Source organism: Empidonax traillii, unplaced genomic scaffold, assembly GCF_003031625.1.
Source record: "Empidonax traillii isolate 1590-97213 ecotype Southwest subspecies unplaced genomic scaffold, ASM303162v1 scaffold91:size2966241, whole genome shotgun sequence".
Lineage (NCBI taxonomy): Eukaryota > Metazoa > Chordata > Aves > Passeriformes > Tyrannidae > Empidonax > Empidonax traillii.
This window is the reverse complement of record NW_020955284.1, coordinates 1,296,207-1,313,849: the sequence shown is the minus strand read 5'-3', so window position 1 is coordinate 1,313,849 and position 17,643 is coordinate 1,296,207. Positions and strand designations below refer to the sequence as shown.

At 47.2% G+C, this 17,643-nt stretch overlaps 1 protein-coding gene across 1 annotated transcript in view; it reads left to right on the top strand.

The window, feature by feature from the left end:
* Window positions 1-390: 390 nt before the first annotated feature.
* Window positions 391-17,643, top strand: part of NTSR1 (neurotensin receptor 1) — a 51,025-nt gene continuing 33,772 nt past the window's right edge. Inside the window, exon 1 of the mRNA XM_027881649.1 lies at window positions 391-1,235. Coding sequence (XP_027737450.1) covers window positions 576-1,235 — 660 coding nt within the window. The 5' untranslated portion in view covers window positions 391-575. The remainder of the gene's footprint in view (window positions 1,236-17,643) is intronic.

The following is a 17,643-nucleotide window of genomic DNA, read 5'->3' as shown; positions in this document are numbered from 1 at the left end:
TACAAGCCCTCAGCTTTCAGCCGTTCCTCTGTGACTGACTTCGTGAGGGATGGACTAGAGGGGGGGTCCCAGTGGTGAGGGGCTCTGCAGCCCAGCCCGGAACCTGCTCCCTCCCTTCTAATCTCCCTCCCTTCCTCCCTGGGCCACAGTTTGGGGACGCAGCTGGGGTTGCAAAGCCCCCGGGTCCGGGGGAGGCAGCGGCGGGGCTGGCGGGGGGTGCGCGGTGACCGGGGGGGCGGCGGCTGCCGGCGCTGCTGTGCGGGCGAGTGTGCGGGGTGCGTGTGTGTGCGGGTTTGTTTGTGTGTTTGTGTTTGTGTGTGTGTGTTTGTGTGTGTGTGCGGGGCGGCTCCCGCGCTGCCAGGGCACATCTGGGCGCCGGGGGAGCCGCGGGGAGGAGGCAGCGGGGGCTGCGGGCGGCTCGCAGGGCGGGGGGCGCGTCTCGCACACGCACACGCGCGGCAGCCCCGGGACCGGCGGCTCCTCCCGCCGCATTAAAACGAGCCAAGTTCCCCGCCGGGGGCAGCGGCGGGTTCAGGCGGTGCGGCGGGTCCGGGCGGTGCTGCCCGGCCCCGGGGATGCACCCGAACGCCACGGCCCCGGCCGTGCCCCTGCAGCCGCACCCCAGCGGTTATGCCAACGCCTCCAACCGCTCCGACCTGCTCCCCAAAGTGCCCGACGAGGAGGACCTGGACGTCAACACCGACATCTACTCCAAAGTGATGGTGACCGTCATCTACTTGGCTCTTTTCTTGGTGGGCACCGTGGGCAACTCCATCACGGCGTACACGCTGGTGCGCAAGAAGTCGCTGCAGAACCTGCAGAGCACCGTGCACTACCACCTGGCCAGCCTCGCCTTCTCCGACCTCCTCATCTTCCTGCTCTGCATGCCCATCGAGCTCTACAACTTCATCTGGGTCCATCACCCCTGGGCTTTCGGGGGGGCCGTTTGCAAGGGCTACTACTTCCTCCGGGACGCCTGCACCTATGCCACGGCGCTCAACATCGCCAGCCTCAGCGTGGAGCGCTACATGGCCATCTGCCACCCCTTCAAAGCCAAGAGCATCATGTCCCGCAGCCGCACCAAGAAGTTCATCAGCTGCATCTGGATCGCCTCCTTCCTCCTCGCCATCCCCATGATCTTCACCATGGGGCAGATCTACGCCAAGGACCAGGATCCCGACTCGCTCATCTGCACCGCCATCGTGACCACCTCCTCGCTGAAGACGGTCATCCAGGTGAGGGGCCGGGAGGGTCCTGGCGGCCGGGGCCGAGCAGCCGCCTCCTCCTTCCCGGGTTGGCCAAACTTCACGGAGACGGGCGGGGCAGGAGGGGGAGGCTGGTGCGAGGGACTGGCTCAGGAATCGGGATGGTCCGGGCAGCCCTGACGGGACGGACTGGCCCAGGGTACGGGCAGGAGGGATTTGAGGGAGCTTGGGCTCCTCCTGCTGCGCCCCACCCCGCACCCCCTCCTGCCCCACCGCGCCGGGTTCAGACCTTGAGCCGGGGTAAATCCTGCTCCGCGATTAATCCTTCCCAGGGCCGGGGCAACTCTCCCGTGGCCCCCTGAGCCCAGGGCATCCGGCTCCGCTCTGCCGTGCCGCCCCGGGGACGTTCACCCAAAGGTGGCAGTTCATCGCCAGAAAACCCCAGATCTCCACCCCTTGTATCCTCTGCATCTCCTTCCCTTCTTCTGGAAAGCGACCAGAAATAACAGGGGAATAAAACCATCTCTCCCCCTCTCCAAGTTCCTTGTGTTGATCCAGAGCCCGTTTCCTCAGTGTAGTGACAGCTCCTAATTTCAGAAAGTTTTGGACACAGGGTGTAGCACAGGCATCTGAAAAGGAACTGCATCGTCAAAGCCAGAGGCTGCTATTTTTGCTGGTTTGGGGAAATCCATAGCTGGTTTAACTAGCAGCCCCTCCTGACTTCGGCAAGGCTTTGCTGATCTCCACACACTGCTAAATCCAACACGTCCATGCGTGGAATGGATTTCAGCATCAACACTTGCTGTGCTCCAGTGCTCTGACGGGTTGAGGCATTTGTTTACTGAAGCGTTGGGCTTGAAAAATGTAAGAGACACGGAAGGAGGGACAGAGAGAGCAAGACACCAATCTCCATAGTCCCTTTGCTGCCGGGCTCGCATGTGATAGCTGCTCAATCTTTTATTTGGAACATGAATTTCAGGTGGGGTTAATCAGCGGGCAGCTGGAATTTAAAGCTGCATGTGTACTGGAGCGGTTGAGATGTTCCCAGACTCAGAGGGAACTTAAAGGGAAAGGAATCATAACGTTTTCTCCCACTAAAAGCAGGCGAGGGTGCATGCCTTTAGATTTAAGCCCAGAGCCAGTAAATGTTTAGACGTGTCTCTCCCAGTTTCCCTCCGTACTATTCCAGGAAACCAAAATCCATCCCCCGCAGAAGCCCTGGATTCCTTCTGCATTTTGTCGTGGTCCCTAACTTTCATCTGAGGTGATGGGGCTGCATTTCTCCTGTAGATGCTTTGAAGGTTTTCTCAGCAGCAGCCCAGTGTACTTAACCCAAATTCTCTACTCTCTGAGGAGACCAGAGCCATCTGATTTGAGAACAATGGGACTGAAACGCATTATTTCCACTCATCTTCCTTTTAGGATTAAACTGATGCTCATTGTTACCATGGTAGGGCTAAAAACAGAGGATTATTTCCTATCCATATCTTTGGAGATTACAGTTTAAACAATTCTCAATGTATTTTACAGTCTTGCAATTCAGGCTATACCTTATCCCATTAGCCAAGTAAGGAATGGGCAGACATGAATGCACAGTTTGTGAAGTTCACCTGTGGGCATTTCCTCATATATTTATTTGTTTGTTTGTTTGTTTGTTTATAATTTTTATTTAATTAGTGAATTAATTTAAAAGGAAAGAGGCAGCTGTTGGGGGGGTGAGGAGGAGCAAAACCCCAAACCATGCAAATCTGTACTTCCTTGGGGGATCTGTCTGCAAAAGGAGATTTGCTGAGATAGGAAGGTTGTTTAATGGTTCCATTCCATTCCCCCAAGCAGAGGGAAGCAGCTCACAATGTGATGCAGGGCCCTGGACCGGGGAAGGCTCCAGAGTGAATAAGCAAAGCAGCTGCAAGTCAGGTTGGAAGTGCGTTAATGGAAACCATCGCACAGCGTGTGAGCCGGCATTGTCACGTCGTAAGCTGTGCAGAGGTTTAAAAAAAGACAAATGATGGAAGATCTGTGACTGAAAGGGCAGTAGTGATGTGGAGAGTGACGTGCAGATGTCTTGCTGGTTGGCAGTCTGGAGCCCTGGTCTTTCGTGGTGGGTTCATGCTGCTTTACAGCCGTCCCTGCATCTCTTTGCGTTCATTTTCCGTCTTTAAATTAAGCAGAGCAGTGATGCACTTGCTTGAGCTGGCAAATCACTTGTAATAAATCACTCAACATTTTTCACTCCTCTTCCTGTTTGGCAAACAGTCTAAAGTAAATTGGGATTTTTTTTTTTTTTTTTTTTTTGGGGGGGGAGCCATTAGTTCTCCAAGTGGTTTTATTTGTTGACTGATTGAAAGTCAGTCCCAGAACAGGGCAACTGTAACCATTTATATCCTCAGAAGCCACCGTGAGCTTTGGTTCTGCTGGGATCATTGCAGGAGAATGCTTCTCCCTGGACTGGAATGAGCTTCCAAGAATGAATATTTCACAGAATCACAGAATATTCTGAGTTGGAAGGGCCTATTTGTTAATAGCAAATTAACATTTCTGATTTTCAAAAAGTTCCTCTGTATTTGCTTTGAGTATTTAAGTTTTAATGGGCATTCCTGAGTAAAACTAGACTGAGTGAACAACTATGATTCTTGTAATAAGAAAAAAAAAAGTAATTATTCGAACAACACTCGTTATATTTTATTCTTGCACATATTAACTTGTGCCACTTAAACTCCACAACAACTGTAAGAAGTAATTACTGGTATTCCTCCACCAATTACAAATTGTTCAGGGCAGCACATACTGCTAATCAGGAAAAGCAGTAAGTGAGATGATCTGCAGGGTGACACTGTGTGTCACCGTGCTCTGTACTGCGAGCACATCTCTCCTCATGCCATCGAGACTCTCTGAGTGTCCCTTGACACGGAATTCTTTATGACAGTACTATTTCCCAGTTTGGTTTGTCACTGTCCCTGCTGCTGCTTAAATCAGCCTGTGAATCTGATTTATTATATATTCTTCATTGCCAAGCTTGCCTGTTGCTTCTGCCAGTCAGGGACGTCTGGTTTGGATATTGGCATCCACACGAGATCTGATAACAGGAGTAAGTCCATTATAGCCACATTATTCAGGTCTAGTCAATGCTTTAGCTGGCAGACGCCCTCTGAAACACACTGCAGACAATTTTAGGTTCTTTTTCCACATAAATTAAACACCTCTTAAAGCCATACAAGTAAATTCATGCTTTCATGGTTGCACTTGAAACCTCCTCCATTTCAGCTGGAGAGGTTTTAAAAACTCCTCGTTGTGGCAGCAACAGATAAGAGAGTTCTGAGGCAGGATGAGATGCTTCCCCTGTTCACTTGTGGGTCAGTATCTGTGGGTTTGGTTCTGTGAGGGGAGCCTGGGTGTGGGCAGCTCTCTGGCACGCCAGAATTCGCAGGGGAGAGAGGGAGGTGTTTTCCCACTGTCGTGGCACAGCCTGCACTCGAGTGGCCCTGCTGAAAAATGTCCCCTAAGTTACAGCAAGTGCCTGGGTAGAGTGTCTGACACATGCTAATGTTTTATTTGCACGGACAGCTGGTGTGAACCCATTTATTAAAACACATGGCAGCCGGCCCTGCGCCTCCAGAAACTGCCACAGCTCCAGCAGCTCCACGTTGCTCATTTGCCAGGGCAGCACACAGGGGGACTGCTCTGGACCTCCTCAGCCCTTTGGAAAGGCTGCTGTTCCACTGAGGTTCTGCTCTGCATCATCCCACCCCGCGTGGCTGCAGCTCATCCATCCCTCCAGTTCCCTTGTTTATTATGTTTTATGAAGCCTGCTCATAGTTTGGATGATTTGTGTAATAAATAACTGTGCACATGAAACTCTGCTTGCCCAAAGGGGCTCCTCTGCTTTATTCCTGCCCACGTTTCTTCTTGTAATGCCTTTGAAGGATGATGCAAAAGAGCCTCAGGTCTGAAGGGAAAGGGAAGGAAGGACCAGGTGCTGGAGCTGGGAGACACAAGGTGCAGCCTGACCTCTTGGCATCCATTACCTTGCTCTCTCCACACTTTTCCAAGGTCATGTATTCAATTCCCATTAGTCTGAGAGGCTTACAAAGTTATTAATTCCACACATGATGCTGCAGACACTCCCTTACACCTTCCTCTGGTGAGGAGCACCTTGGTGGGGTGACGTGATGTGCTCACTGCTCTGGAGCTGTGGATGGCAGGGCTCTGCCCACGGTCAGATCCGTGGTGCCAGGTAAATAAATATGACAAGCATCTCTCCACAGTACACAAAAATAGCAACCCATAAAACCAAATGGATGAATTCTCTCCAGGTTTGCTGGCAAATCCTATCCAGGATTAGTCAGTGGCTTCAGTTCAGGAATCCTGTGTTTATACTGGTATTGACTAGAGGAATTGAAGTTGATTTCTTCTCCTGAAGTCACAGCCAAATTCCTACTATGGCTTTTAATAACAGAGCTCTTCTAAATCACTCACTATGCCAGAGAAATCCACCCTTGGGTGCCACTCAGCCCTCTGACAGCACCACAAGCCAGCACTTTTGCGGCAGGACTGTGTCCCATCAGGTCATGGTGCTGCCACACCCTCAGGTAGACAAGAAAATGACAATATTGGTGTATAAATGTGTCTGGATCCATCCCCACACTGATGGAGAGAGACCCCTGCCCCAGCATCAATGCCTGTCTGTGGTGGTGGGAGCATCCCTAAAAAGCTGCCTTTTTTTCCGTGGACTATTCAGGGAACTCAGGGCTTTAACTCAGCATATGCACGGCAGCCCAGCCTGCCTAATCCCAGCCCGTTTACACTCTGGTCTGTCTCGCAGCTAGATCTAATTTAAATAAGCTCTTGTGTTCATTGCTTTACATAACCACTTGGCCTGCTGTGTTTTGCCAGTTCTTACATAATTTCTTCTCTTTTTTTCCCCCAATTGGTTTTAATTCACTTGATTTCCTTTTTCCCCTCCCCCTTCCCGAGATGTCAGCTGGAGGGATAATAAAAGAACAGGGAAATGTGGCTGATCAATTTAGCTCTTAGGTTTTCCCCTTAACAGCGGTTTGCAAAGGCAGAAGAGACGAAGGTAATCTCATAGTTGCTTTTCCCAGAAAAAAAGCCCAAACCTGCAGCTGCCATTAATCTTCTTCCAGATCATTTAAAAGAGCTATTTAATTGTCATCTCCCTACTTCCCCCCTCCTTCCCCTTACAGGCTTTCACTATCATCTCTGTGCAGCATCTGCTCGAGACTCACAGATGGCACTTTCTCTTCATGACGTTTAGAAATGCTTCTGTGTCCTGCTCGAGGTGTGGACAACGGGCAGCATCCTTTTGTGGGACATGGCGGTACCTGGGTGGGGGACAGAGGGGAATTTGGGCTTCCATGGTGTCCCCACTGCCTTTTCCCTGCTGTGGAATTGCCCCGTTCTGAGTGGCACAGGACGACGGGTGAGCAAAGGTGTCCGGAGGGGCTGGGCTGGTGAGGGGGGGGAAGTCTGAGTGTTACAACCATATAACCCCTAGAGCAGAGAACTTAGATGCCAAACCCATCAGTCCCAGTGCTGATATCCCTCCTTTCCCTCGCATTAAGCAGATGAAGCTGGGTTATTACATTCCCAATCTGTCTGGTTGCTCTTTGCCCTCCAGTACAAGCCACTCGCACCATGTGAAGCTGGAGACGCTTCCAATGCCCAGCTAACTCGTCGTGCTCCAATAACATCACCCCCGTGTCTTGCCTCCCATAGATACCATCTCTTCTATCCAATTTCAAAGTCTCCTGGGTGTGGGATTAAAAAAGAAAAAAAAAAAAAAAAAGCTGATGATAAATCAGCCGAGCTGATGAGTTATTGAGGAAACAAGTACTAATCCTAACAGGGTAGCAAATTTCTGAGCTGACAGCTCTTTCCCAGTATTTCCCTGCATTCAGAGTACCAGTTGTTAAGTTTTGCCTGGGTGGGAGGGAAATAATAGCGGGACAAATTTGTATGCCTATACTCAAGGGCCTTCCTGATGCATCTGTGTGTGGAGGTCCATCCTCCTCTTCCCTCCCTGGGGTACCAGAAGCCTGTCACCACCTCCTCTGCTCCTGGCAGGATAGAGGATGCTGTGGGACAGGCCTGTACCTTGACAGAGAGTGAAACTCTCATCCCTGGCCTTTAGAGATGATGGACCTGGAGGGCTCAAGGATCTGGCCAGCTGCAAGTGGTTTTCAGGGTGTGAGATTTGCTCCTCGTCTCCAGTGGCTTTTTCACTTCAGTAATTCTCAAAGCAGATTGCAATGATGGGCACAGTTTCATGGGGGCTTTTCCTGTCCCAGGAAAAAAAAAAATAGAATGAACAAGGTCTTTTTTGCGCAACCTTTCCTTTTGAGAAAAAGTTCAGTGAGGTTTCTTTGAAGCTTTTGAGTTCTCAGGAACTGAAGACAATTGGCAGTTGCAGACAGAAATCAAAGAGAAGAGATTTTCCTGGTATAAATGGGAAAAAAAAATAACAAGGAAAAAATGTAAACTTTCACCAAGTCTTTAGCATCTGAAAGGGAAGAAAAAGCATCTCTTATGCAAAATGCTCATGAAAAAGCTGGGAATCCCTCTGAAGTGGAAAGCCATGCAGAGAGCTAAAAGTATATTCAGTATCAGTAAACCAGGGAGGTATTGGAGGGACAGCTAAGCTGGAGGACTTGTCCTGGGTTGAGTGGTGTTGATGGGTCCTTTCCTGCCCCTGCAGGCTCAGCCTGATGGATGCTCACCACTGCCCTGGCTTTGTGAGGTGTCTAACAGATGAAGGAGCAATCCCATCCATTAATTATTTCTTTTTCTTCCTCCTTTAACCTTGAAAAAAGTGGTCTACCAACCTACCAGCTTCACCCAGACCTGCAGAGCAGAGACCTGCTGCAGATCAGCTGTGAGCACTTTGATGCAGGGTGGCATTTAGCTCAGCAGGCCCCTATTTTTGATCAGGACTCCAAGGAGCTAATTAATATAGTCATTGCAATGCCACATCCTATTAATTTTTACTTAATCAAGAACAAAGCAGATCTGCAGTGCTGAATTGAGTAAATGTGGTCTTAATATGTGGTAGGACTGTTGTACCACCTTGTTCCCTTGGAGAATTTGTTTAATAAGTCCATAACTATTTGAATACGTTCAATAAGAAATTAACCCTCTTTTCCTACCTACTCTATGATTTTTGCAAAACCATCTTATAAATATGCAACTCATCTGCTGGGAACATTTAGTTCATTGCTCACATCACTATTGATTACTCCTGTAAAGACTTTACATTTTATCCTCACAGGGATAATTTATACATTTCATTCAAAAAAAGAAACTCAAAGGATTGAATTCCCCTCACCAAAGCCCATGTTTCATTTTTATATCACTGTCAGTCATAGGCTTTGACAATGTCCTACTTGTTCCTGAGATTCAAGTGTTTCAAGTTTGATAGAGCACAGGCAGAAAGAGAAATATAGATTCAGACTAATAAATAGATATTTGACCTCAAGATACAGCAGTGGGGAGTTGTGTATGCCCCAAACACTTAACAGACTGCAGGAGCAAACTCTACCCCAGCCTTTTGGCAGCTCAGAGGTGTTTCCTGGCCAGCACAGGAGAGACGTGGAAAGGAAAATCCCTTGAAAGGGCCAAAAAAAAACCCAGCAGGAATTTGGTCAGAAAGCATATCAGAGAGCAGCAGTCCAGAGGAGCAGGGCACGTGGCCAGCCTGGCAGTCTGAGGCTTGCCTGGAGATCAACTCATGCGGGGGGAAAAAAAAAAAAACACCTGTTATACCTGAGACTCCATGAGGCCAAGAGGAGCTGCAGCAGAGAAAAACACTGAGGAAAAGCATCAATAAAGTAACTAAGAAGTTCACTGCCCCTTTGGGTTAAGCCTTTTCTTTTTCCCCTGAAAGTCTAATTGAATTTTCTTTGCTCCCATCCTCAGCAGCACGAGAGGAGGCTCAGTCACAACCTCCTGCCTGCACTGTTGTTGTGGAGAAAATCCGTAAGTAGAACGTGGGGAGGGGGAGAGGAAAGAAAAAAGTGTCCATAAAATAGCCAGCACTCCTAGAGCTCAGGCTGACACCACAAACCTCATTAAAGATGTTAATTTCCCCCCTAAATGAGTTTCTCAGGGCACCAATGATGGAACATGCCACTACCAGCAAGTCAGGCAGATAAACAGACCTGTGCAATCCACTGTTAACAGCTCTCATGCTTGGCTCTGCACTCGACAGGGGGATGGTGTTTGACTTAAATACGGCCTTTAATTTATGTATAACTGCATATCCAGCACTCAGTATCATGTCCAATGCAAATAACATTCAAGTGAAATCCCTACTGAGAGGCACATTATGAAGATTAACAGCCTGGATTTTCTATTACTCTGCTTTATACAGTGTTGATTTGTGCCCTGCGCTTTATAGGCAAGTGTTAACAATATCTGAATCCAGAAATTTATATCTAAGCTTGCTGTTTTGCAAAAAATCAGTGCCTGAGAGCCTGCTTGTGACTCCACAGCCAAAGGAAAGGGCTGGAAGCATAAAAATCTCTGGGAAATGCTGGCATCCAGGTAGGTGAGAATCTCAAAAGGCAATATCTGCTGGTGGAATTTAGGCGTAGGTTTGTATCTGTTTTGGTCCTTCTCCATCTCTCCCACTCTACACAGAACAGAACACCCTGCTCAGGTCACTGTTCACCTTTCATGGAGGAGAGATGTGACCAACGTGACGCTGTGGAATGCAGCCCAAACCATTAGTTGCCCCTGGCCCCTGTACACTTGGCCTTGCACAAACAGCAGTAAAGGATGGTGCACACAGGGATTTAAAAAATGCTTCGAGGGAAGCATTTGGGTATCAGAAGGGAATAACCAGCCCAGCTTTAACTAGAGACAGGTCAATGCAGTGGCAGCATGGCTAGAAGCACTGCCTGATCTGCTGGTTCTTTTCCAAAGGCATCCTGGAGCCAAACAAATATGATTTATTCTTTAGTATCTACAAAGAAAGGGGTTTCATGTAAAGGTAGAGCACTAGTAGCTACAATAGCCATTTTTCTGAGTCAAAGGAAATGGCAGAAGCCTATTAGACCTTCTGTCTCAGTGCTGAATACACTCTGCTCGGGAGCAGCAAAAACCTCAGAGAGTTTCCAACTGAGCTCCATTACAGATGCATTTTCCCTCAGTTCATCACAAGCCAGAGCACAAGGGTCTCACTGACAGCGACTCTCAGGGCAGAGACTGGACTTCTAAAAGAAGCCAGGGTAGAGAGGGGATAAGAACAGCAAAACACACAGAGGCTGTGGCTCCCAGCATCCAGCTGTCCCAGTTCAGCTCCCAAACACAAATCCTCCCTGCTCCTCCCAGATCCCATCGGTTCCCGTTGGTGCTTTCCACGGTCTTGCCCTGTTTCAACAAGGTTTCAGCTTGGTGCAGTCCCTTGTCAACCTGCTCTTTAAATTCCCCCTCTCTAAGGTGGCTCTCACTGCATTAGGGGCAGGCTGGGAGCTCTAGAAGAGCTTGGAAGCAAGAGGAATGTTTTGGGTTACAGACATGGATATGGGGCTTTAAAGTAGCGTCGCTGAGCGGTGCCCGAGGCAGCTGCTCTGCTCCTTTGTAAGAAAGACCAGCATCTTGTTCACTAATGATATCAATGTTAGGGGTCCTCTAGGAAAAAAAGACAGAAGATGAAGCGTGGCAGGAGCTATTTCTTTTGAGAATGAGATGCCAGGTGCATTATTGCTTTCCAGCTCTTGTCTCTTCCACAAAATGAGTATCCCACTCACTCCTGTCACTCCCTGCCTAGCCTGAGTTCCTCTAAAAAGGGCTAAAAATGTGATCTGCAGAGAATGGCTATATCAGAGGGAGATGAGACAGAAGGTTTTCTGCTTTCATGAATGCTTTTTTTCCTCCCTCTTTCCCCCGTTATCAATGGAGATACTTCATGAAAGGCTGTTACACATATAGTGATGTTACAGCCAGAAATAAAGCTGGCTGGTGTTTTCACTCCTTTGAAACAAGTGTGTTTGTGAAAGGGAAAATTGCTGGGCATACTCCAGAGGTTTTCTCATATCCTGTGCTATACACTATCCCTTAAAAATGGCCCAAGCAAAAGCTGCTTTTAAGGGCCCTCAGGAGCTGCCCCCTCATTGCAAGGTTATGCCTTTGTGCTCTTGCATAAACCAAGTTCAAATAAGGTTTCTCTTTTCTGCTCTGAAGGTTTCTCGTTTCTTCCCCGTGAAATAATGAAAAACTTTGTTAGACCCATCAGCTATTTAGGGAAAAAATGCAATTTACTCAGTTTCAATTAAAACAAAAACCTAAAAGCAATAAAAAACCCACTAGCAGTCTGTAAGAAGTAGAAGCAAAGAGTCAAGGGCAGAAACAGGGCAAGAAATGACAGTTTTATAAACCTCCTGCTGGGTAGAGATAGAAGAAGCCTTTGTGCCTGCAAAACAAAACTGTTTTTTTGTAAAGCAACTATTGACTGGAGCTCTACAACTGCAGCTGGAGCTCTGCACAGAAGCCGGCCGCCTGCGAACAGACCGATTTCCTCACATCTGCTCACCCTGTGCCCCTGCCTGCCAGCTGAATTCAGAAAAGCCAGGGAAGGCTTTCCCTTGGTGCTTGCTGTAAATCAGAGCTGTGCCTTCAAACTCAGGAGAAAACAACAACAACAACAACAACAACAACAACCACCAAAAAAAAAAAAAACCCACACACAAAAAAAAACCCAAAAAACCACAACAAAAACACACACACAAAAAAACCCAACCCAAACCAAAACAACAACAACAACAACAACAAACAAAAAAAAAAAAATTCCAGGTGATTTTGTTCAGGAGAAGGAGTTGGTTCAGGTGATCTGCAAGACTTTTCCTATTTTCCAGTTTTACAGGGCTGCGCCAGTGTGGCTGTGCCAGGTGCCTTTGGCTGGGGCTGTGTCTGTCACGGTGCAATCCCTGATTTTCCATGTGGATTTGCACTAACACCTGTGCTGAGCCAGCCTCTTCACAGCACAGAGAAGCTTGGTTAAAAGGCCGTGTGTATCGATCCAGCTGTAGAGATTATTTCGACTCGTGACCTGTGGGTACAGTTGATACAAGATTGAAATGCAGCTGCAAATCTTCTGGGCATTAATTCCTTTTCAGCAACGGGCTTCTCTCCTCTTTGCGAGGCTGGTCTACACCCCTATTCCCTACACTTTTGGGGGTCTGACTCCTCCCCTGGGCAACTAGTGATAGGACAAGGGGAAATGGTCTCAAATTGCACCAGGGGAAGTTCAGGTTGGATATCAGGAAAAATTTCTGCACCAAAAGAGTGGCTAAACATTCCTGATTCTGTGAAAACCTTAATCGATAGCAGATTTCTCTCAATTTCTGTCCTACAATTTTCACACAAGCACACTTGCAAAACCTGCTTGTGCTGCGTGGACTGGCTGGATCCTCCTCTTCAGACCCAGCATCCCTTTAGGAGCGGTGCTGCTCTCCTGTCAAGACCTAGCCCGTGACTGGGTCCTTTCAGGTCAGCATATCAGCAGTGGGAAAGCACTCAGGTGGAGAAAGAGTGTTTCTGCCTGGCTGCCTCCACTTATAAACACACCGGCCCCAAACACAGGGTTGGTGTTGCAGCGGGGCGAGGTTGGTGTCCTTCCTCAGGGCTGGGTGATCCCAGTGCTTCCAGCATCAACCCTGTATCACCTTGTCAAGCTGCTTTTAGTGTGCACCTGTGTCACACCAAGATTTTCATAAATCATGGGCACATGGTGAACTGACAGGATATTCTTAGGGATCAACCAGGAATGCGTTAGGCAATCAAAGACCTCTTCTCCAGTGGCGAGTCATAGAATCACAGAATGGTTTGGGTTGGAAGGGACCTTAAAGACCATCTGATTCCACACCCTTCCATGGGTAGAGACATCTTCCACTAGACCAGCTTGCTCCAGGTCTGGGCCAACCTGGCCTTGAACACTGGCTGTGCACACTGTCCCGAGAGGCTGATGGGGAGAAGATCTCTCAACCCTTTCTGGGAATGAACTTCATGAAAATTATAACCAGCAAACATCAAGGAAGAAGCCTTGAAAAATTACTTTCCAGGCTGTGACAGTGATTGTTTTGGCAGATTTTTGATGCCTTCATTCAGTATTACATTGAAGCTTTGCTGGAGCAAAGCGATCTCATAGAAAACAGGGCTTTTGTGTCTGGTCACAAAGAATGAATTGCAAAGACCGCTGCAGGAAGTAGAATAGTTATCCAGGGAGACAAGAGACTCAGCTGAAAATAATCATGGTTTTTTCATTTATAATTCTAGCTGCAACTTGTCAGAAATCTGCCTCCACCCAAGCTGATTGGTCTGGAAATGGGGCAAATCAGTGATGAAATGTGCACTGGTCACCCCTAAGAAAACAGCTGTGCCAAGACTTACTCACAAAATGCTTCCAGCTTCTCCTCCTGCTCACAATGTGGCGTGCAGCAAAAAATGGGATGTTTGTTTAGGAGCACGTGGCTATGGTGGTAACATAGATGTGAAGCAGAGCTGCTGCCCTGCCAGCCTCTCCCAGCTGCTGGGTAAAGTTTTGTGTTTAAATTGTTTTAAGGTGAATGTTTCAAACTTGCCTGGAGCACCAGCGTCAATCCCAGCAAAGCCGGACTGATTAAATAAACAGAGATTTCCCTGTTATTAGTGCTGTTTAGATAACTTTGAAATGCTTATTTTTCAAAGTAAATGGATTACATAACCTTTTTCCCTATTTTTGGCTCAAGAAGGAGTCAGTGAGTTTTCTGCTTCAGAGCAGAACATTTGTGCTTTTCTCCGTGATTCAGGGAACAGTTTTGTACTCTGAAGCTGGTGTGTGGATGATTCACAGTGACACATTTTGTGTTGGCAACAGGCCTCATCTCAAAAGCCTCAATACACCGTGTGGTCTGGCTGTGCCTCTCCAAACTTTGGGCTTTTACTTCCAGTGGCTCTGGGGCTACCAGGTTTATCCCTGAACTACACCAGAGTGCAAGCTGGCATCAGAGCTGTCTGTGGCAGTCTTACTTGTTAGAGTCATTCATGTGAAAAGTTTCATGGGTCACTTTATTTCCGGCTTTTCCTCTCTTTTCTGCTTAGCCCTGGACAGTGATGAGTGTGACCATCTCTCCCATTTTTAATGCTTTCTGGGCATCCTCTGGTTTGGATCTGTGGGGCTTTTATTCTTCTTTTTTTTAAAGCAAGACAGGTAACATAGCAGGCAGGGTTGGACTGTGGGCTGGGTCTGCTCTCCAGAAGGCTGTCCTTGCTGCACTGGAAGAAATATAATTTCCCACCCTAGCTGTCCCTGGCTTCTATCACTGTAAGTGAGAAGAGACAGAATGGTGCAAAAAATGTTGTGGAAACTGTGCTGTTTAACTCTCCCTTTGGTGTGTTATCTATCAAAGTAATTACACCTGGCTCAGGAACCTCATACTGCTGCAACAATATCATTTTGCTGTAGCTTTTCTATTTCCATCTAATTAAAATGTTATTGTTTCATTCTTGTTAGTTTGCATTTTAAATAAGGAGATAGGGACAGGAGATAGCCACAATCAGAGTGGCTGATTGGTACCTTATTCTCTGTGTGAGTAAAGGTAATTAATCACCCTGTTGTGCTTTCCTTTTCCTTATGCATCTCGGATATCAAATTGCAAAAAAAAAAAAAGGGTCTTGATGACACCTGGTTGGCTTCATCTGTTGGGTCTCAGGGAGGGACATGCCCTTGCCCACTGCCTGCTTTAGAATTTAATGGGCTTCCACCTCCTGTTGCCTTTAATTTTTGTTATGTTTTATCACCTGCCTCTTCACCGTGTCAAGGGAAGGCGGGGAAGAGAGCAAAACTGGGCATGCACACAAACATCCCTATTAGAAACATAACTTGGAATAATCTTCACCATAAATGACGTGGCGCAGCTCAGCAGCCCCTCAGAGCCTGGATTTGCTCCCGAATCATCCAGCAGGCAGCAGGCACCATCCCCACCACCCCTGGGAGGCTCAGCAGCTCAGGCTCCATCAGCCTTTCCCACTCCCCGGACACCAAAGCCCATCAGCCACAGGGGAGCTGCTCGATGCAGATTTGGGCACATCAGGTGGGAGCAGAGTTGTGATCCCCAGCAGAGCTGGGGTTTGGGGTGGGGGAGCTGGAATCTGATCATTTAAAACCTGCCCTGCTCCAAGTGTTTCTGCAGGCCTGGAGCACGTGTGCATTTGTAGGGTATTTTTAGCCAACTTCAGTTTACTGAGGGTCACAGAGAAGTAGAGCATCAGCATCTGGAAGAGCTGTCATTCCGCTTCCAGTCTTGCAGGAGTAACACATTGACTTATTTATGAGAGCAGTCAGCTCCCTTCTCCCTGTGTGTAACAATCTGCTTTACCTCTCCCAGCACAGAGAAATAATTTTATTGCCAGCCACTCTGTGCCCTTAATAAAACCTTAAAACGAGTTAAGCAAGATTTGAGGGAAATGGAAATGTTCCCAGATTTTATTTTATTTTTTTCATTCTTTCCAAAAGAGCCCATTCTTTCACTGTCTAAACCAGCAAACAGTAATCACTGCTCTGACCAAAAGGTGGGGGAGGAAATTGCTTATTTTGCAAGACAACATCCAAATAGTTTGCACCCACTAGGAGAAGCCTAATCTGTTAGCTGGAAAATGCCCGTGTCAAGAATGACTAATCTGAGACCAAACAACACCTGGAAAACAAAGATATTCAATGCTCCCTGCAAAGATCCATCAAAATGACAAGACAGGCTGTTTCCTCCTCATTTGTTTCAGTCCAGATGAACTTCCTTCTCTCCAATACTAGATTCTTATTCTTCTTGTTTGATTTGGTTTGGTTTGGTGGTTTTTTTTGTTGAGGAGGGAGGAAAAATATTCTGAAGGCACTGTTGATTCACACTTGAAAACAATGTCGTCTTCTTGTCACAACTCCTGCCCCCAAATGCTGAGCCTCACAAGAGCACTGGTGCTTTGGGAGAAATCTTAACCTTCTGTGTGATGTTAGGAGCCTGGAGAGGTGTTGGATAAGCCGGTTCCAGGTGAGATCAGAGCGGGTGGATGACCCTCAAGGGCACGTTGCTTAGAAAGGAGGCACAAAAACCTGGAGGGGGGTGAATGTACAGGGCCAGACAGACCTGTGACATTCATCTGCAATGTCCAAGGAAGTTCTGAAATCTGGTGCTGGGGTTTCTGCCTGTATTTGTGTTTACGGGGATTCTGGCTTGATTTCATTGACAAGAGTTTGATGTTGCATCAAACGATGCTTGCCATGAGTGTGGATGGTTCAGAGGGTTCAGTAGTTAGGACTCTCAACCATTAAGATGGGCTTGGCTGAAAAGCCAGAGGCTCTAAGCTAAAATGTCCTTGTGCATCATCAATATAATTATTTTAATGAAAAATTCCAGTTCTTATTAACCCATTGCCTGTCAATAAGTGTTTCTAGAGCTGTCACTACTGAGGAGTCCTCTGTCATTTGCATAGATGTGATACTGGAGATTTTTCTGCCTAATTCTGAAGAAATTGCCCACCAGAGCATTGCTACAGAATACAGAGAGTCCTGGGGCTCAGAGAAGGGTGATAATCTCTGCCCTGGCTTTCTCCAGATGCTGGTGTGGTCTCTCCAGGCTGCAGGAGCAGGAGAAGCTGGTCCTCCCTGTTGGGCTTATTCATTCATGAGTGCTTCTCACAGGAAAACTGGGATCCAGGACTGCGGAGGTGCAAGATGCAGATTCTTGCTCATGCAAGAGCTGCATTCCTGAGCTTCCAGTGCTCATGGGCTGGAGCCACTATTTCTCCTTCATCCTTCCTTTCCACTGGAGATGCTCCTTCTGCACTGGGAAGAATGATGGGGTTTGCGGTTTCGTGGTGAAATAATTCATTTTCAAAGGAAAAAAAATGTTGGTGTATAGCCAAGAAGAATGAGATGAACAAAGCAGTTAATTTGGGGTTGACCTACAGCACTTTGTGTGCAAATAAGATTTCTAGTTTGAGCTGAGGTGGGTCACTTTGCTTCATTTTGGGCTTATAACACATCTTTTTCTTCCTTATTTTTTAGCTTAGGACAATTCTGAAATAAAGCAGAAGTTCAACATATTTTCTTATTTAATATTTTGAAATGAAATGTGTTAGTGTTTCCAGGGAGAAAACGAGTGTTTACTTGAAAACACTGAAATACTTCAACATTTCCCCCTTTTTTTGTCAATACTGTATATTGAATTATGACAAGCAGCTTTTGGTTTCCTTCCAAAAATTAATTTTTCGTGAAATTCACCATTCTCATAAGAATATTATTTGTCTATAACTCATGCATATCAAAGCAAGGTATATATATACCTCTGTCCTGTACCACTATGACCCATTGCTACACAAGAGGGCTCAGAGTTCCTTGTAAAATAAGCACTTCTGTTCTTTCACACTCTGCTTTAATATCTCTCCTCCTCCT